This window comes from Trifolium pratense, linkage group LG2 (genome assembly GCF_020283565.1).
Source record: "Trifolium pratense cultivar HEN17-A07 linkage group LG2, ARS_RC_1.1, whole genome shotgun sequence".
In the NCBI taxonomy this organism is placed as follows: Eukaryota; Viridiplantae; Streptophyta; class Magnoliopsida; order Fabales; family Fabaceae; genus Trifolium; species Trifolium pratense.
Window position 1 is genome coordinate 12,030,849 of NC_060060.1, and position 19,932 is coordinate 12,050,780.

The 19,932-nt window shown below is 31.9% G+C and overlaps 4 protein-coding genes across 5 annotated transcripts; 2 read left to right on the forward strand and 2 right to left on the reverse strand.

Moving 5' to 3' along the window:
- The first annotated feature begins 2,213 nt into the window (after nt 1–2,213).
- On the forward strand, nt 2,214–4,081 carry LOC123910346 (phenylcoumaran benzylic ether reductase TP7-like). Its single transcript, XM_045961441.1, has 5 exons — nt 2,214–2,548; nt 2,657–2,791; nt 2,984–3,221; nt 3,322–3,525; nt 3,612–4,081. The coding sequence occupies exons 1-5, from the start codon at nt 2,366–2,368 to the stop codon at nt 3,776–3,778; spliced, it is 927 nt and encodes a 308-aa protein (XP_045817397.1). The 5' UTR covers nt 2,214–2,365; the 3' UTR covers nt 3,779–4,081.
- Nucleotides 4,082–5,202: 1,121 nt separating this feature from the next.
- LOC123910347 (phenylcoumaran benzylic ether reductase TP7-like) lies at nt 5,203–6,961 on the forward strand. The gene is made up of 5 exons (XM_045961443.1): nt 5,203–5,567; nt 5,676–5,810; nt 5,947–6,184; nt 6,281–6,484; nt 6,570–6,961. Exons 1-5 carry the CDS (start codon nt 5,385–5,387, stop codon nt 6,734–6,736), a joined length of 927 nt encoding a protein of 308 aa, XP_045817399.1. The 5' UTR covers nt 5,203–5,384; the 3' UTR covers nt 6,737–6,961.
- A 114-nt stretch (nt 6,962–7,075) lies between these two features.
- Nucleotides 7,076–10,485, reverse strand: LOC123910349. The gene is made up of 6 exons (XM_045961445.1): nt 10,454–10,485; nt 10,331–10,359; nt 9,187–9,403; nt 8,656–9,071; nt 7,705–7,851; nt 7,076–7,331 (listed from the first exon to the last, which is right to left on the reverse strand). Exons 3-5 carry the CDS (start codon nt 9,401–9,403, stop codon nt 7,708–7,710), a joined length of 777 nt encoding a protein of 258 aa, XP_045817401.1. The 5' UTR covers nt 10,331–10,359; nt 10,454–10,485; the 3' UTR covers nt 7,076–7,331; nt 7,705–7,707.
- A 3,354-nt stretch (nt 10,486–13,839) lies between these two features.
- On the reverse strand, nt 13,840–18,630 carry LOC123910350 (replication protein A 70 kDa DNA-binding subunit A-like). Of its 2 annotated transcripts, XM_045961446.1 has the most exons (15): nt 18,595–18,630; nt 18,460–18,488; nt 17,348–17,570; nt 16,615–17,227; nt 16,250–16,394; nt 15,895–16,165; nt 15,718–15,814; nt 15,474–15,607; nt 15,313–15,400; nt 15,113–15,230; nt 14,884–15,041; nt 14,633–14,753; nt 14,363–14,509; nt 14,187–14,272; nt 13,840–14,112 (listed from the first exon to the last, which is right to left on the reverse strand). In XM_045961446.1, exons 3-15 carry the CDS (start codon nt 17,562–17,564, stop codon nt 14,046–14,048), a joined length of 2,262 nt encoding a protein of 753 aa, XP_045817402.1. In that variant the 5' UTR covers nt 17,565–17,570; nt 18,460–18,488; nt 18,595–18,630; the 3' UTR covers nt 13,840–14,045. The 2 variants fall into 2 exon arrangements, with proteins under 2 accessions (XP_045817402.1, XP_045817403.1); XM_045961447.1 differs by lacking the exon at nt 18,595–18,630 and having other exon boundaries at nt 18,460–18,526.
- Between the last annotated feature and the right edge of the window lie 1,302 nt (nt 18,631–19,932).

Below are 19,932 nucleotides of genomic sequence, written 5' to 3' on the forward strand. Positions count from 1 at the left end.
TGAACGGAAACCATAGGATTAGTGAAATCCATAAGGAAGGATTCTCTCCGACGGTGAATAAAATTCTAGTAGTTGAAGGTTTGATAATTAGGGTTTCAAATTTCATATTTTATAAGATTTAACAATTATTATTTCAGTTGAATATATAATTCTAACAATTAAAATATTTTATAAATAAAGTTTTATTGAATTTAAAAATATATAATAATGACATGGATATTAAATTTGTCCACATGAATGTTGTCACATCATTAGTTACAAGGCCACATCAACAAAATTAACCCCAAAATAGGATGGAGGATCAAAACTCAAAAAAAAATGAAAATAGAGGGACTAAAAAGTTGGTTTTTAAAATAGGGGACCAAAACTTCATTTTTTTAAAAATAGGGGGACCAAAAGTGCATTTAAGCCTAAATTGTATAAAATGCAACTTATTTCTAATGTTATGCATTAATTACACAACACATTCACAAGGTTAGTTTTGGAATAACACATAACATTTTAGAATTTTTAATAAAAAAAATAAGTCTCTTTGGTATGTGTGTTTTTCTCAATGTGTTCCTTATATATAGGACCACATGGAGTATTATATTGATCTTCCGATTTTTCTTTTTTTTGGTCAAGTAGCCCGGTGGCTAGAAAATTCACCTTAAAGGTGAATAAGTGGAGTGTCCGAAGTTCGAACCCTAACTCCTACTCATATAATACGATGTCTCTACCAACTGAGATAAGCTTACGGGGAATCATCTTCAGATTTCAATTATCATCATTTGATTATCTTCTTTATTTATAAAATGGTTGGACCAATCATTTTATTAATGAACAAAATTCAATATTATATTATGTTATGTTTTATTTTAAAATAAAATAAATTTTATCGATCAAACTCTAGATATCAAATAATTTACATACAAAAAAATTTGAGTTTGAATTTAAAATTCTTCAATTCTTCACATTTAATATATTTAAATCTAGTCGTTATGCTACTCTACCTAAAAAATACTCCAATAATATAAAAATATTATTGTCATTATAGATTAAACAAAAAAAAAATTGTTCACAAAAATAAAAATCGTGCAGTACATGTATCACACTCAAATAGGGACTAGATACATATTTGGAAGTTTATTTTCAACGATTCATCAATTTACATATTGATTTTGTTGACATAGATCAAACCCAATTTTTTTTAAATAAACGAAATAATAAGTTATTGAAAACTCATACACACAAAATAGAGGGAGTGAGGTTTGAACCACATCGGACGTAGCAATTTCATCATTTCTATCGGTTGAACTAGAATTTAAAACAAATTCAAATATTAAGATTAAGAAGACAACTTCACTTATTATTTTGCTTATATTTGAGTCGAGTATAGGGATGGCAATGGGCGCCAATGGGTGCGGGTTTTACACTTACCAAACTCACACCTGTAATAATCACCCAAACCCAAACCCAAAGGCTGTTCGGGTGGCAAAACAACACACATGCCCACACCCATTGGGTTCGGGTTTTTTCCACCCAAACCCAAACCCGCAACACATTTGAAAATAATTTGTAAATTTAAGAAATTAAATTTCAACATAGACTTTGAATTAAATTACAACTAAAATTAAGTTCTTCCAAGAAAATTCAAACATAGACTTTCAAGAAATTACAACATAGACTTTCAAGAAATTAAATTACAACTAAAATTTAAGGTATTCCAAGGAAATTGAGGGAGACTATGGAGGTAATTAGGTAATTATAAAATATTTCGGGTGGGTGTATGGGTTTCGGGTGTGGGTTTGACTGATACCAAACCCACACCCATATTATCGGGTGTCACCCGAACCCAAACCCAAACCCAGTCAAATCGGGTTTCGTCCGTTAATTTGGGTTTGGGTTCGGGTGAGTCTCTCGGATTTGGGTTTTTTTGTCATCCCTAATCGAGTAAAAATAAAGATACTAAGGACAAACCACTTCATAGATAACGATATGTTAGATAGTAATTGTAGACCAATGCCCCCATCCATCAAACATTGCCTAAAAAATAAATAAATCTTGAAAGGCTTTAAACCAGATCAATTTTTACATATTTCTAATAAAACTAACAACTTGAAGGAGTTCACATGTTGCAATCAACTAAATAATAAAAGTCAATGAATCCTTAGAAGAGACGAATTTGTAATTGTAGAGCATAAAATAATAAACTAATTAAGGACTATTGACTTAGGACATTTAAGCACATTCAGGGGGTGGTGCTAGTCCTACAAATAGCATAATCAATCCACTTGATTTACACAGGCAAAGCCACAATTAAGTTAATTACAAACTCACAACTTCTTTGATTTATACTTTTAACTGTTGTTTTTTAATTAGTACCATGGCAGTGAAGAGTAAAATCCTAGTCCTAGGAGGAACAGGTTACATAGGAAAATTCATAGTTGAGGCAAGTGCTAAAGCAGGACACCCCACTTTTGCTTTGATTAGAGAAAGCACAATTTCTCATCCTGAAAAATCTAAGCTTATTGAGAACTTCAAGAGTTATGGAGTTACTTTGCTATATGTATGTATCTTTCAATCACTATTAATTTAATTTTTCAATTTATATATATTTACATAGTTGTTTCAAATATTCTAACATAGATATATATCTCTTTTTGGTCCTATATAGGGTGATCTAAGTGATCATGAAAGTCTTGTTAAGGCAATTAAGCAAGTTGATGTTGTTATTTCAACACTTGGTGGAGCACAAATAAATGATCAAATCAAGCTCATATCAGCAATAAAAGAAGCTGGAAACATCAAGGTACATTCAAGACTTATCTTAAGCAAGAATTTATTTTGTTACCATATTATTGGTATTAAGTTTCTCCAAGAGACAGGGATCGAACTCTGACTAATTACTTAAGGACCTAAGACTCATACCACTTAAGCTAGTTGTATATTTGAATCATGTATATAAATTGATACCATTGTTGTTGTTGTCGTCAATTATCAGAGATTTCTGCCATCAGAATTCGGGCTTGATGCTGACCGTCACCACGCTGTTGAGCCAGCAGCTGGTTTTTTGGCGCAAAAAGCACAAATTAGAAGGGCAATTGAAGCTGAAGGGATTCCTTACACTTATGTTGTCTCTAACGCTTTCGCTGGATACTTCCTCCCTACATTAGCACAACAAAATGTTACTGCACCTCCCCGAGATAAAGTGGTCATTCTCGGAGATGGAAATGTAAAAGGTAACATCTTACAAAATCTTTAAAAAAAACAACTTTTTCCTACAAGTATTGGAAGGTTAAATTGGCTCATGTTGCACAATTAAAATTATCATTGTTTCAGGAGTTTATGTCAGGGAGGAAGACATTGGAACTTATACCATCAAAGCAGTAGATGACTCAAGAACTTTGAACAAAACAATATACTTTAGGCCTCCTGCCAATGTTTTGACTTTCAACGAGCTTGTCTCCATATGGGAGAATAAGATTAAGAGCACTCTTGAGAAAATCTATGTTCCAGAGGATCAACTTCTTAAGAGTATTCAAGGTCAATATAAACATTCATTTTAAATTTAATGTGTGAAATATATATATGTGTTATATTTATGCCATGAATGTTTTTCTTCTCTACAGAATCTCCTTTCCCTGCAAACTTCATGGCGGCATTAGGTCACTCAATGCAAGTAAAGGGAGATTCCGCTAATTTTGTGATTGAACCTTCTTTTGGCGTGGAAGTTACCGAACTTTATCCCGATGTAAAATATACTAGTGTCGACAACTATTTGAATGCATTCGTTTGAAGTGTAGGAAATGCGCCATCACACCATAAAACCGGTCCACCAAAGTTAAATAAAGGCCATAACATGCTTACTGTTGGTCAAAATTTCATATCTTGTATCTCTGTTAATCACAGACCAAAGTTGTGCTTGTATTACCATCAAAAGAATCATTTCATATTTTAGTTTGTAACATTTGCTTTGTCATGTACTTTGTTTGCTTATCCATGTATTGAAAGAAAGTTCCATCATGTATTACAATATGTTTATCCCTCTTTATAAGGGGGAGAACAAATATCAAATATAATGAAGTTTCATTTTGACATATTTCCCTGCTTTAAATTACATACTCAATTCAAAGATAGTATCTGTCCAAGATCTGGACCACATGTTAACTGCTACCAGGTTTCTGCTATCAGGAGACAATCTTTAACTTATAAGTTGATTTTATAGTATTGAGTTAGACTCAATCCCAATTCTAAGAGACTCAATATAAATATAAACAAAAGTGTTCGCAAAAAGAAAAAAAAATAAAAATAAATCCTGCTGTACATGTATCACACTCAAATGTGGACTGGATTCATTTACCATTTGTTCTTTTCAATGATTTTTAAAAATTGGTCCGTCGGAATTTATTTTCTGAGAGACAGAAAAAAAAAAGTTTTTTTTTACTAAGAAAAAAAATGTTATTTATATAGTATATAGGAGAGGATCAAATTACGTAACATTTGAGTAATGTTACATTACCCATTAACACTTTAACGAATACATATTTTACAAAATTCACCGTTGGATTAAAAGTTTATATCACATATGTTAAATTTTACGAAAAAATATAAAATTATACTGTAATATGTTATTGAGATCAATCAAGATTAACGATTTATGTGTTTTTATTGAATATACCTTGAATTTACCAATAATATAGTGATTTTTCATATAAATTTATGTTCGGAGTTTATCTCATCCAATATTGAATATGAATTTATAAACAGAAATTTTGATCAATTTACATATTGGTCTAAGCAAACCGAACCCAAATTTTAAGAGGACAACTTATATTTGAGTCGAGTGATAGATAATAAAGACAGTAAAGACAAACCACTTCATGGAAAACTTTTTTCTAATTCTAAACCAGTGCATCCACCAAACATTGCCTAAAAAATCAGGAAAAAATAATCAAGAAAGGCTGAAAGCAGATTAATTTTTATATATTTCTTAAAAAACCAACGACTTGTTGAAGGAGTTGGCATGTTTCAATCAACTAAATAATAGTAATATTAAATGAATTGTCCACATATTCTAATACAACTAGCATAATTCTTAATATTGTTTCGTTTGGACGTTATGATTGTAGCTCAAACTCCGCTCCTTATATTTTTGGGTGAGTTTTCAATAACTTATCATTTCATCCATTTAAAAAAATAATAATAATCTTTAGAAGGGTCGAATTTGTAGCATTAAATAATGAAACAATTAAATACCATTGACTTAGGACTGGGTGGTGGCTGTCCTACAAATAGGACAATGAATCCCTTTGCTCTATACAGGCAAAACCACAATTAAATTAATTACAAACTCTCAACTTCTTTTGATTTCTAATTTGAACTTTTGTTCTTTAATTATTACCATGGCAGAGAAGAGCAAAATCCTAGTCCTAGGAGGAACAGGTTACATAGGAAAATTCATAGTTGAGGCAAGTGCTAAAGCAGGACACCCCACTTTTGCTTTGATTAGAGAGAACACAGTTTCTCATCCTGAAAAATCTAAGCTTATTGAGAGCTTCAAGAGTTATGGAGTTACTTTGCTATATGTATGTATCTTTCAATCACTATTAATTTAATTTTTCAATTTATATATATTTACATAGTTGTTTCAAATATTCTAACATCAATCTATATCTCTTGTTGGTTCTATATAGGGTGATCTAAGTGATCATGAAAGCCTTATTAAAGCAGTTAAGCAAGTTGATGTTGTTATTTCAACACTTGGTGGAGCACAAGTAAATGATCAAGTCAAGCTCATAGCTGCAATAAAAGAAGCTGGAAACATCAAGGTACATACATATATGACTTAAATTAGTTGTATATTTCTACACTCAAATTGAAAATACTTTTAAACAGTTATTAAATTAGTTGGATATTTGAATCATCCATATAAACTGAAATTATTGTTGTTATCGTCGTTAATAGAGATTTCTACCATCAGAATTCGGTATTGATGTTGACCGTCACCATGCCGTTGAGCCGGTAGCTAGTTTTTTTGCGCAAAAAGCACAAATTAGAAGGGCAGTTGAAGCTGAGGGAATTCCTTACACTTATGTTAGCTCTAACGCCTTCGCCGGATACTTCCTCCCTACATTAGCACAACAAAATGTTACGGTTCCTCCCCGGGATAAGGTGGTCATTCTTGGTGATGGAAATGTAAAAGGTAACATCTTACAAAATCTCTTTTTCCTACAAGTAATGGACATATTGGAAAGGTTAAATTGACTAATATTGTACAATTGAAATCATTGTTGATCAGGAGTTTATGTAACAGAAGAAGACATCGGAACTTATACCATTAAAGCAGTAGATGACCCAAGAACCTTGAACAAAACAATATATTTTAGGCCTCCTGCCAATGTTTTGACTTTCAACGAGCTTGTCTCCTTATGGGAGAATAAGATTAAGAGCACTCTTGAGAAAATATATGTTCCAGAGGATCAACTTCTTAAGAGTATTCAAGGTCAGTTTAAACATTCATTTTCAATACCCTTTTTAATTTAATGTGTAACATATATATATGCCATGGATGTTTTTCTTCTCTGCAGAATCTCCTTTCCCTGCAAATTTCATGGCAGCATTAGGTCACTCAATGTCAGTAAAGGGAGATACTACCAATTTTGAGATTGATCCTTCTTTTGGTGTGGAAGCAACTGAACTTTATCCTGATGTAAAATACACTAGTGTCGACAACTATTTGAATGCATTCGTTTGAAGTGTAAGAAATGCGCCATCACACCATAAAACCGCTTCACCAAAGTTAAATAAAGACCATAAAATGCATACTGTTGGTCAAAATTTCATATCTTGTATTTCTGTTAATCACACTTATGCTTAAATTACCATCAAAATAATCATTTCATATTTTAGTTTGTAACATTTGCTTTGTCATGTACTTTGTTTGCTTTTCCATGTATTGAATGAAAGTTTCATTTTGACATATTTCCCTGCTTTAAATTACATATTATTTTAGAAACATTTCATAATCAAATGCGGATATAAATGGAATTGCTAACTAAGTAGGTAAACACATTTCTTCTACTCCAAGAAAAGTGTTATAGAGTACAAAATACATAAATAAAGTACACACCATTAACATGGCATTGAAAACAAGCTAGTTTAGTACTAATATGTTCCAAAATGACAATAAAAAACAACATTGATGAAGAACATAACTCAAAAAAGCAACAAAATCCAACTTAAACTTGAATTGTAATGATAGATTGATAGTGATAGAGTAGTTGACAATACATTTGATCTTCAGCTTTGGTGTTTGTTTCCTTCAGCATGCACTAACCACCAATGGTCACCTAGTTCGTCAAAAAAGTTATCTATCAAGGTTGGTTTCAATTAACAAATGTCCTATTAAATAAAATGCATGTTAATAGCCAATTTTTTTTTTTGACAAAAAAAAAATTGGCTATTTGAAAGCATATAATTGTGTATATATATACAAAGGTATTCAATATTATAACTACATTAGTTTCAAATATTTCATGGATAGGGACTAATAGAATATAAATACAAAGATATTCAGTTGATAACTTCACCAGATTCAAATATTTCATTGATAGGACTATGATGTGCAATTTCTTGATGTATGCCTATTGACTACAATACTCCAATTAGATAACTATAGTAAATAGAACTTTTATTCTGAATGTCGTAAAAAGTATTACTTACTTGTTAGACGTTTCCGAAAACCTCTTTGAAGGCCGCATTTATAGTACTGGCCATTGCTTTGTTGTCCATGTCATTGATTAGAATCTTCAGTCCATTTTTGCTTTTGACACTAGAGAATGCGACTTTTAGCTGATTATGACTTATCACCAATGTAGTCAGGTTCTCGCACCGGGTCTTAGGTTCTTACGATCCTACGAGCTCGTGAAGGCCAAACGAGCTTAGAACCCATGTAGGTTCCTTTTTTGACCTGTCTGTAGTCAGGTTCTCGCACCGGGTCATAGGTTCTTACGATCCTAGAGGTTTTTCTTTACCCGAGCTCTAGACGGCGTCGTTGTGAACCTCGACGGCGGTTAGTGTATGTTTGTTCTCACTCCTTTCTCACTTTGGTTCATTCCTCTCTCACTTTCAACCATCTCTTTCACTCAAACCTCTGTCCTACATGAAACCCCTCGGTTTTCATTTTGTTTTTTTAACCTTGCTGTTGCTTCTTCCAACCCTCTGTTATGAATTTATGAACATTTAGAATGATCTCTATGAAATATTAATTAATTATGTTTATTTTGTTTATGTATTATATATTTTGTGTGTTTATGTGTATATGTATATATATGTGAAGTTACAATTTTACCCTTAGTAGGATCTTACGAATTCAGCTACGATCTCGATCTTACAATTCTCAACCAGCCTACCGATCCTACGTAGGATCTCGAACCTAACTACATTGGTTATGAACATTTGGAATGATATTTATGAAATATTAATTAAGTTTATTGTGTTCATGTATTATTATTATTATTATTTTGTGGTTCTGTGTATATGTATATATATGTGAAGTTACCATTTTACCCTTAAGTAGGTTCTTACGAATCGAGCTACGATCCCGACCTTACGACCCTCCACCAGCCTACCGATCCTACGTAGGATCCCGAACCTGACTACATTGCTTATCACTGATCTAGGTATATATAAGCCCACACTGTCTAGGTATTGACCTTGAGATTTCTCAATTGTCATTGCATAGGAGACACTAATTGGGAATTGTTTTCTAACTAACTTGAAAGGAAACGACGACCGTGAAGGAGACATTGACATTCGAGGAATAAATATCGGGTCATCAATGTTTTCTCCTGACATTCTTTTGGCCTCAAGTACAAATATACCTATGGGTGATAGTCTTGTAACAATTAATCTAGTACCATTATAGACCCCGAATGGGGCTAAATCTTGTAGAAGTGTTATCGGCGTCCCAACCTTGAGAGTCAATTTATGATTTGGTATGTCCGATGTTTTGAAATTGTTCAGAAATTCAGGGGGAATCATCTCTGAACTATCAATAGAGTCAGCACTATAATACTCCCTTTCTTCACCTAAAAATCGAAAAACAAAATGATAGTTAAAACATGCACATTATATTTAAATAGACATGATAATGAATAATTAATTGAATGGTTACATGCACAAAAGTGGATTAAATATACAAACCTCGAAGTAACTTAACTACATAATCATTTATTTGATCAACAGCCTCAACAGTTGAAGCCAGAATAGCTCGTGATTGCAGAAACTGTCCATTTTGGTAATGCGAAAGAAGATTTGGGTACGTACTTTGCACAATAGCACGGATAGGATCGTCAAAGTTTGTTATCAGCAATTCAGGTGGAATATCTACTTCAGCATTACCAACATTTGGATTTGACATCTTCCATTCACATACATTCAACATCAAATTAGTGAATTTTTGCAATCATATGTAGCTTAATTATGAGAACCAGTAGTATAACATGTAAAAGCCTTAGATTTCACAAGCTAAAAATGTTACTAAGTACAAAAAAAAATTACAAAATCATAAAGAATATGAAAAGGGGAAGGGAAAAGGAAAAAAAATAAAATTGGTAAAGCATAACACAAATACTCTCATTCATTGTGCATTTATGAAAAGTTAAATTAAGGCCTGTATGGGAGGAGATTTTTGGAGAGCTAAGTCTATATTTCAATGGATTTAATTTACATACACCGTGTGTCCAAAAATATACTATATGTAGAGAAACTTTATGCTAACAATGCATAAAAATTAACCTTCACAGTTTTGTGTAAGTTTTATGCGTAAAGAAACTTTACACTGACCGTTGATAAAAATTAAACTCTTTTGAAATATATTTGATATTTTAAAAAAATAGAAATAACATAATATATGATCATATAATATACTCCCTCCGGTCTTTTATAGATCTTAATATAAGAAAATGTTTACTTTTTAGATTTATGAAATGATTGATGTATCTAGTCTATATAGTTTGTCTAAATTAAATTAGAGACCAGATACATAATACATTAATCATTCTATGAATTTAAGAAGTAAACATTTTCTTATATTAAGTACGAGGTAATACTTTGAAACCCTCCATTGACCTGGCTGGACCAACTGGCAAAGCAGATATTGTTAGGTTGGAGTTAAACCAAGTTCAAACCTAAAACTTTGCAGTTTTGTGTGAGTTTTAAGTTTTATCTAAAATAAAAAATAAATAAAAAAACACAACGAAAAGAAAAAAAAAAATGGTCTTTTATTATATAATGAATGAAACAGAACTGAATCAACTTGATAAAATAAAGTAAGAATATAATATACCTTGTCCGTTGCCAGAAGGAGATTTTAAGCTGAGAAAAGAGCAGAAAATTTACAATGCATTAGTGTGGAAGATGAGTATAAATAATAATGGAGAAGAAGAAAGAAAGTGTGGAAAATACTTACACGGCCAAAGAGAGAAGAGTGTAACTGATGAAGAATAGAAAATTTAAGTGTTATTAAATTATTATTGTGATTGTGATTGTTTGTTCGGTCATTCAGAAAATAGCTTTTGGGCTTTGGGCTTTGTGTTGAAAAGACAGCCCAGCTGTAGAAACGTGTTTCAGTGCATAAATTTAGCATTGTTATGTCATGTCATCATTATCTCATTTGTAATACTCCCTCCATCCCTAAATATAAGATTCCTATTGGAGTTTTTTACGTATATTAAAAAAAATTGGTAGTATAATATATGTGTATTTTTTGGGTATTAAGATTACTAAATTGTCCTTGGTAAAAAGAAAAATGTATTTGTAGTTGACTTTTCGGATTTCAATGTAAAGTAAGGTTATGTTTGGAAAAGTAATAATAAATGTGTCTAGGAAATTGAAAAGAAGTTTATATTTAGGGACAAATTTTATCTTTAAAAATGTGCTTATAATTAGAGACGGATGGAGTAATAAACTACTCTTCGGTATTTGGCCTTGGGTAAAATCATGCTCCCTCTAGGCAATCCCGAAAGCCTTAGGCAGAATTACACTGATAGTCTTTTATCTTATTTATTTGTAACACTTTAGTCCTTTATCTTTTTTTCGTAACATATAGGTCATTTATCTATCAAAATATGCACAAATTAGTCCTTTTGTCAATTTTTTATATTAAAAAACACTAAAATAATACTTTTATTAATAACTTTAATTTTTAAAATCTATTTTAATTAAAAACCCAGAAATGCATAAAGCCATAAATTTTATGAACATCTTCTTCCTCATCATCTTCATCCTCATGTTCATCCTTATTCCTTAAATTAAAAAAGAAAATGTTCATCCAAATTGCTTGCATATCTTCTTCTAAAATCAAAATTTAAAATCCCCAAATTCAATTGAAAAAAATAGGGCTTAATAGTGAAAGGAAATTAGCAAATTTCCATCTATCCTTCAAAGTTCAAATTATTGTTTCCGAGCAAAACCATTGTATGATTGTTAAGTTAGATATGCAACCGGAAACTACAATCATATATATTATTAACTTAGATCTTCAAGTGGAACCAAGTTTCCAGAATGTTTTTTTTCTTTTTCTTTTTTTGGGTTTATGTTAATTTTTGTGTGTGTGTTGGGAATATATGAAAATGAAGATAAATTTATGGGATTGTATGAATTTGATGATGAAGATGAAGAGCTAATGACGAATTTCTGGGTTTTTAATTAAAATATATTTTAAAATTAAAATTATTAATAAAAGTATTGTTTTAGTGTTTTTTAATAGAAAAAATTGACAAAAGGACTAATTTGTGCATATTTTGATAGATAAAGGACCTATATGTTACAAAAAAAAGATAAAGGACTAAAATGTTACAAATAAATAAGATAAAGAATTATATGTGTAATTCTGCCAAAGCCTTATTAAGGAAATTAAGCAAGTTGATGTTATTTGATTTCTACCAGTTTGGTTAAATGAAAAGAAAGAGAGAGAAAAGAAAATTACGGAAACTAATAAATGAACATGGACTAAAGTTATTCTAAATTCATTTATTAGTTTCCGTAATTTTCTTTTCTCCAATTTTTTTTCCACTCAACCATACGGACCATAAATGGAGCACAAAAATAGATGATCAAGTGAAGCTCATAAGACTTATCGTACTAATAAATCATAAATTAGTTGTAGGTATAGAAATCATCAAAAATAAATTAAAGAACTTCCATGTTTGCAATCAAATTGGAAATACTTTTAAATGGTTATTAAATTAGTAGTATATTTGTTATTGTCATCAGAGGTGAATTCGGACCCTGACCATCACCATGTCGTTGAGCCGCTGGCTAGTTTTTTAGCGGAAAAAGCACAAATTAGAAGGACAATTGAAGCTGAAGGAATTCCTTATACTTATGTTGTCTCTTACGTAGGCCCGATTTTGGGCCAGGGCAACCAGGCCCCCAGCCCAGGGCCTCCAAAATATTGGGGCCTCAAAAAAAATTTTCAAGTCCATCATTGTAAATATGGGTTATGTATATGTTTCGAAAAAACATTTTCATGAAGCATTGCCTGGCCTAGTGGTGCGCGCATCAGTCCTCAGAGCTAGTCTTGAGGGTGGTGTGTTCAAATCCCACCTATGATAGTTTTTTGATTTTATTTTAAGTGATCAATGCATAATAAATACAGTTAATTTTAATTTAATATTATTTATAGTTCATATTAAATATGACAAAAATTGTTTACTTTTATAAAATAATGAGTTTATTATAAATAGAATTACTCTATAGCTTACAAATAGTTTTACTATTTTTTTTTAATAAAACTATATTTTGTTATTTCTTTGAAATTAAGTTGCAATTTTTATTAAAACATAAGTTTTTATTAACAAGATTAAAAACACTATCATTTTTTTAAGGTGTATTTTGTTGTTATTGATTAGAATATGACATTTTTTATATTATTGATGTTTTCATTTTCTTTAAAAAAAGTTACTCTCTTTTAAAAATTACATTTTTTTAAATAAAAAACATTAATTTTACTAAATTTATTTTATCTTTATAGGGTTTTTTTATCCAATTTATCTGGGAGCTCCAAATGTATTGGGACGGTCATATGCTATTTTCAATTTAAATAGATGATGTTCTTTTAAAAAAAATTGGAAAAAAAACTTATTAGGGGTCCTTTTAATTATTTGCCCTGGACCTCCAAAATGTCGGAACCGGTCCTGCTCTAACGCCTTTGCCGGACACTTCCTCTCTACATTTGGACAACAAAATGTTACGGCTCCTCCCGAGTTAAAGTGGTCATTTTCGGAGATGGAAATATAAAAGGTAACATCAAATTTTTAAAAAATAAATTAAAATAATTTCCTATAAGTAATGGACATATTGGAAAGGTGAGGGATATTTTGATGTTACTTGATGGTTGGAGGGACATTTTGAAAAAAAAAAAAAAATCTGAAATAGGCTCAAGTTTTTTGATTGAAATCGGTTTCATTAAAACAACAAAAATCTAAATTTAACTTGTATTAAACTGACACCAAACATGTTATTGTTTTAGTCATAAAAACTAAGAGTATGGTGATTTTTACTTTTAAAGAATATTATCAACAATTGTTAGAATTTAAAATAATTTTACGTTACTAGTCCACAGTCCATAGCACTAGCCACATATATGTTATGTCATGAATGTTTTTCTTTTATGCAGAATCTCCTTTCCCTGCAAACTTGATGTTGGCACTAGGTCACTCAGTGCTAGTAAAGGGAGATCGTGCAAATTTTGAGATTGACTCTACTTTTGGTGTGGAAGTTACTGAACTATATCCTGAGGTCAAATACACCAGTGTCGACACCTATTTGAATGTGTCGATTTGAAGTGTAGGAAATGCGCTATCAACAATAAAACTGCTACAACATAGTAATAAATCCATAACATGCTTACTGTTATAATCACTTGTGTTTCTATTATACTAGTAACAAACCAACAATGAAGACAGGTCGAAAAACATAAACTTGCCCAAAAACACAAACTTGTCAAAAACACTTAAAACACAAATATCGACCGGTTCTTCCAACCCAAGCTTCACTCCTCAGTCATCCAAATCTTCCACAATATCCTTTTGGTCCATATCACCCGAGTCCGGCAAAGAATGCAATCTAAAAAAGTAGGCTAGTATTGTTTTAGCATACACTGATCAAAGACAAATAATTTATAATTTGTAACATCTTACATTAATTTTCTCCTCTTATGTTCCAAAATTGGGGAAGGCCCACTTGAGGAAGAACATATATTGGCCACGGTGTCTTCCTGTTCTACCTGAAAGTCGGAAAATTATAGGGAGAATTATAAATAGCATCAATTTTATTAGCAAGCAAAATGATACCATCACACCACAATATTAACCACCTTGACATTCAGCTTCAAAATTGTATTTGCCGTAAAACTTTGTCTTCCAAGACTTTCAAAGTAAGAACTCATTTTAACTTGGAAAACGTGCGTGGAACCGATGATATTAAGGAGTTGTCCAGGCAGTTCCGAGTCTCCCCCATTTCCCTGTTCAAATATGAAAGACATTTTTCTTATTGACTTGTTATTATTAGATGAGTAGGTTAATTTATATTTTTTATAAACCATGTATATATGGAAATATCAATTTAGATAGGCACAGATACACACATTTTCTAAATTTGAGGTGAGGTCACCTAGCTTAACTTGGACCACCTGCTCAGCAACTTCATCAAACAATACAAATATGGTTGTAGCGGTACGGTCTTTCACCTGAAGCTCTAGACGGAACCTATAATACATATACAATCACATGATTATATTTTTCAAGCACTTAATACCAAAATAACAGTCAATTTAGTATTATGAAAGATTATTTTCACATGATTGTTATATATGAGACAATATTTTCAAAAGAGTACCTAGTCTTGGGATATGCTATATCCACCTTGCAATGGTCACACTTAAAACCTGTTTCAGTTGGAGAAACAGTTTTTCTACAGTCAGGACATGAAACATAATACCATCCATTTTTCACCAAAATGTCGTCGACTGTTGCAGCACAATGGTAGACATCATTCTGCACATAAAATTGAAAGTATGAATAATTAAATAATAAATTAGTTATAAAGAATATAAGACGTTGTTTACCATATTACTCCCTGAAGCTGCAATGTCCAAAATTTCAGATATAGTCTTTACTTTGTTAACTTTAGGATGGACAACAAGAAGAGGAAGATTTACACTTTCATCCATAACATTGGCAACTCTTCAATGACATTGTAATAACATATAAGCATAGAATGCAATTCAAACAAAAGGAAAGAAATAAAATAATTAAAAAAACATACTTGGATGATTGAGCGAGCTCAATAGCTTCTGGAATGTCTATGTTGATATAAATTGTTGTGGATCTTGAAGATTGGACAAAAAACTCACCTGCGAAAAAATATAATGGTGGTTGAAATGAAAGACCATGAAAAAAGAAACAACCAAAATGAAAAAAATATACCTTTATATTGTTTAACCAAGATGGATGTGAATATTGCCACGTTTGGTTCAATAGTAGCATGCTTGTATTTTTTCAATTTTTTATCAAACACTGAAACATAGCCATCCCACAATGTGACTTTCAATATGTCTCCACTGTCAAAACATTTCAAGTTGTAAAACCTCATTAATATATTGATGTCATACAATTGCTATGCATGAAAATACTTAGCTGACAAATAGTATGGACCAATATTATTTCCCACCTTTCATTCCTTAAATAGAGTGACATAATATCAGTCTTTCCGTTAACAGATGTCCTCTCTTCAATCGGAGTTATATTAATAATAACCCCAATCACATCTGGTTAGCAAAAAAAACAAACTTGCCTTACATGAAAAAAGATTAACCAAGAATGATATTAAATAATAAGATAAACATACCTGCGTGGGCCTGGTTATCACGCTTGTGTAACTCTTCAAAATGAACAAATTCAAAAACATAGCGTGGGATTTTCCCATCATCAAATTCTTGAGGTGTAAAGTTTGTTGATCCAGAGAATTGTAGCATGGAAGTATTATTTTCAACTATAATATATGTTTCTTTATTTTTTAAGACTGTGAAAGTATCAATCACATATATCTTTCCCTCTTGCAAGATATCCTTGAATAAGTGTGCAAACCTACTTGGTATTGTGCCATGTATGTAATTGTGCTAAAAAAAAATTAAAGTTAGGAGGGGTCAACAAAGTAATTGTCTTGGAATGAACAATGATTTAATAAGTGCAATTACGAATACCTTTTCGTCCATTAGTACCATGTCTATACTAATCATGCCCTTCCTTTTGTTTATGTTCCAGGTGTCCCACAATCTAGTTATTCTGACTTTGACGGTGGACTTGCGAGCAACACCGGAGAGATCGTTGAGAAAGACTTCCTTAATCCTATACAAAAGGAAGGAACACACAATAAGTATGAGTGCAATTGTCAAATAGAGCAAAAAAAAGTTTTAATTGACATTCTCATCAAATATTCTGCCACATCAGCAAAAAAAAATTGCTTTACAAATATATATATATATATATATATATATTGATTGATGATATTGATTGATTGATAGTAAATAGAACTTTTATTCTAAATGTCGTTAAAAGTATTACTTACTTGTTAAGGTTTTTGAAAACCTCTTTGAAGACTGCATTTATATCATTTATAGTATCAGACATTGCTTCTTTGTCCTTGTCATCAATTAGAATCTTCAGTCCATTTTTGCTTTTGACACTAGAGAATGCGACTTTCAGCTGATCATGACTTATCACTGATCTAGGTATATATAAGCCCACACTGTCTAGGGATTGACCTTGAGATTTCTCAATTGCCATTGCAAATGAGACACTAATTGGGTATTGTCTTCTAACTAACTTGTAAGGAATCGGCGACCGTGAAGGAGACATATCCACTCGTAAAAGAAATACAGGCTCATCAATGTTTTCTCCTGACAATCTTTTGGCCACAAGTACAAATTTACCTACAGCTGCTAGTCTTGTAACAATTAATCTAGTACCATTATATAAACCCCCAGCTGGGTCTAAATCTGTTAGAAGTGTTACAGTCGTCCCAACCTTGAGAGTGAGTTTATGATTTGGTATGTCAGATGTTTCGAGAATGTTTAGAAATTCAGGAGGAATCATGTCAGGGGGAATCATGTTGAATGCTTGTGCATCATTGATCTCTGAACTATCAATAGAGTCGGCACTATAATACACCCCTTCTTCACCTAAAAATCGAAAAGCAAAATGATAGTTAAAACAAGCACATTATATTTAGATAGACATTGTAATGAATAATTAATTGAATGGTTACATGCACACAACACAAGTGAATTAAATATACATACCTGGAAGTATCTTAAGTACATAATCATTTATTTGATCAACAGCCTCAACAGTTGAAGCCAAAATAGCTCTTGATTGCACAAACTGTCCATTTTGGTATTGTGAAAGAAGATTTGGATACGTACTTTGCACAATAGCACCGATAGGATCGTCAAAGTTTGTTATCAGCAATTCAGGTGGAATATCTACTTCAGCATTACCATCGTTTGGATTTGACATCTTTCCCTTCACATGCATTCAATATCAAATTTGTGAGTTCTTGCGATCATATGTACCTTCACTACCTTGATTATCAGAACCAGTAGTATAACATGTAAAAGCCAAGAATGTTCCTAAGATTTTACAACCAAAAGCTAAAAATGAATAGGTACAAAAATCAAATTTACAAATTCATAAAGGAGATGAATAGGGAAAAACTGAAACAAAACAAAAAAAATGGAGTTTATGAAAGGAAAAAAATAATACAAATGCTCCCATTCGTTGTGCATCTATAAAAAGATTAAATCAGGGCCTATTTGGGAGGAGAATTTTGGAGGGTTAAGTCTATATTTCACATGGCATGTCACATTCATTAAATAATGCGTCAACACATCATTGAATGCATCTACAAAGAAACTTTACACTATCGGTACATAGAAATTAAACTTTTAAAATACTAGTATAATTAGTTGGTCCAGTGGTGATTGAGAATGAATTTGGTAGGAATTACCACGGTTCGATCTCCGCAACTGCGATCAGGAGGGGCCAAAACCGCATAATGAACCCCGAACCAGATTATGCGGTTAAGTGGATTGAATACTGGTGGTGAAAACTAAATAAGAAAAATACGTGTCCCGGATTTCCTAGTTAAGCATATTAATAAAAAACAATAATACAAAAAAATAGAAATAACATGATATATGATCATAATCTCATCTCATATAATATAGTACTTTGAAACCCTCCATTGAACTAGACCAACTGGCAAACCGTTAGTTTGGAGTTCAACTAAGTTCAAAACTAAAATTTTGCAGTTTTGTGTGAGTTTTATGTGACTTTTTCACTTTAGAACGAGAAAAAAATGGTCTTTTATAATGAATGAAAAAGAACTGAATCAACTTCCTAAATAAAGTACCTTTTCCGTGGCCAGAAGGAGATCTTAACCTGAGAAAAGAGCAAGAGATTTACAATGCATTAGTGTTGACGATGTGTATAATAAATAATAATGGAGAAGAGAAAGAAGAAGAAAGAAAGTGTGGAAAATACTTACACAGCCAAAGAGAGAAGAGTGTAACCGATGTAGAATAGAAAATGAGTGTGTTACGTACTACTATTATTGTGATTGTTTGTTCGGTCATTCAGAAAATAGCTTTTGGGCTTTGGGCTTTGGGCTATGGGTTGAAAAGACAGCCCAGCTGTAGAAACGGGTTTCAATGCATAAATTGAGCATTGTCATATCATGTCATGTCATCATTATCTGATCTGCAATAAAATTAGTCTTCCGCATTTGGTCTTAGGTCAACGGTAGGTAAATCATGGCGAAAACTCATGATAACGTAAGAGAACGACGAAAATTGATTTTTGAAGTTTTTAAAGCTCACTACTACTAGGAGGTTTCTCCAAAACCAGAGCCTATAAATCATCTAAAAATTTGCTAAAGTTTGCTAGTCAGTTAGTACACCTATTTCTTTCGCATCGGGAGAAGTAAAGTTTCTCCAGTGAAATCATCACCCTTCATTATTTTTATTTGCTAGTGGTTTAATTAAAAAAGTAAAAGTAAAAGGTTGAGATCCACACTTTATTCTCTGCAGTGGAATTGTCACTGGAGACAATCCACTCCCCTTTGCATCAAACATTATTGATTTGGAGTTGTTGTATCAAACTAAGCAAATTAACATTACGCTGAACCAAAATTGGGATATTCCTATTAAATTTGTAATTATTGGAGATCATGTCTATAATAAGAATCCTATGGTTTGTTTGGTTCTATGGAAAGAAAGTGAGAGAAAAAAAATTACGCAAACTAATGTATGAATTTAGACTAACGTTGGTCCAAGTTCATGTATTAGTTTGCATAATTTTATTTTCTCCCACTTTCTTTCCATATAACCAAACGGACCCTCGTTATCCAAAATGAAAAGAGATGTATTCTTCTGCCAAGCCATCTCTAACCCCAGGTCTAAACCCCACATTTCAGCATGTAAGGCATCACAAGCTCAAATCTTTCTAACGAAACCTTTAATCCATCAGAATCTCGAATAAGTCTGCCACAACCCGCAACTTCTCCTCTTTCTTTGCAAGCACCATTCATCTCTCTTGTGTCCGCTTCCAACTAATGTAAATAGTTTCCTTCAAAATAGGGACTCGTTGTTGATGCTTCAAATTATCGTCTTCGATGTCTCTCGTTAATTTCTGAATTACCAAGGTTGAGTTGCTTGGTCTTTTGAAGTCGGTTTCAAATATTGTTTTATTCCTCCACTTCTAATAGTATTAGCATGTCGTCATAAAAGTGGTATGCTCGATCTTTGACGCTGAACTGTATGGCTCGAAAGAGTTTTAATGTTTATCATGACTTGTCACAAGAGTTGTTAGTACATGAATTTGTTTG

What these genes read in the sequence shown, in the direction of transcription:
- LOC123910349 (XM_045961445.1), bottom strand. Translation starts at nt 9,403, where the DNA reads ATGTCAAATCCAAATGTTGGTAATGCTGAAGTAGATATTCCACCTGAA. An exon ending in TGTAGTTAAGTTACTTCGAG is followed by an intron (nt 9,072 to 9,186) that starts GTTTGTATATTT and finishes TTCGATTTTTAG; the next exon opens with GTGAAGAAAGGGAGTATTAT. An exon ending in GCTTATATATACCTAGATCA is followed by an intron (nt 7,852 to 8,655) that starts GTGATAAGCAAT and finishes CTGACTACATTG; the next exon opens with GTGATAAGTCATAATCAGCT.
- LOC123910350 (XM_045961446.1), bottom strand. Translation starts at nt 17,564, where the DNA reads ATGTCAAATCCAAACGATGGTAATGCTGAAGTAGATATTCCACCTGAA. An exon ending in CTCTATTTAAGGAATGAAAG is followed by an intron (nt 15,608 to 15,717) that starts GTGGGAAATAAT and finishes ATGTTTTGACAG; the next exon opens with TGGAGACATATTGAAAGTCA. An exon ending in CTTGGTTAAACAATATAAAG is followed by an intron (nt 15,401 to 15,473) that starts GTATATTTTTTT and finishes ATTTTTTCGCAG; the next exon opens with GTGAGTTTTTTGTCCAATCT.
- LOC123910346 (XM_045961441.1), top strand. Translation starts at nt 2,366, where the DNA reads ATGGCAGTGAAGAGTAAAATCCTAGTCCTAGGAGGAACAGGTTACATA. An exon ending in ATGGAGTTACTTTGCTATAT is followed by an intron (nt 2,549 to 2,656) that starts GTATGTATCTTT and finishes GGTCCTATATAG; the next exon opens with GGTGATCTAAGTGATCATGA. An exon ending in AAGAAGCTGGAAACATCAAG is followed by an intron (nt 2,792 to 2,983) that starts GTACATTCAAGA and finishes GTCAATTATCAG; the next exon opens with AGATTTCTGCCATCAGAATT.
- LOC123910347 (XM_045961443.1), top strand. Translation starts at nt 5,385, where the DNA reads ATGGCAGAGAAGAGCAAAATCCTAGTCCTAGGAGGAACAGGTTACATA. An exon ending in ATGGAGTTACTTTGCTATAT is followed by an intron (nt 5,568 to 5,675) that starts GTATGTATCTTT and finishes GGTTCTATATAG; the next exon opens with GGTGATCTAAGTGATCATGA. An exon ending in ACTTCTTAAGAGTATTCAAG is followed by an intron (nt 6,485 to 6,569) that starts GTCAGTTTAAAC and finishes TCTTCTCTGCAG; the next exon opens with AATCTCCTTTCCCTGCAAAT.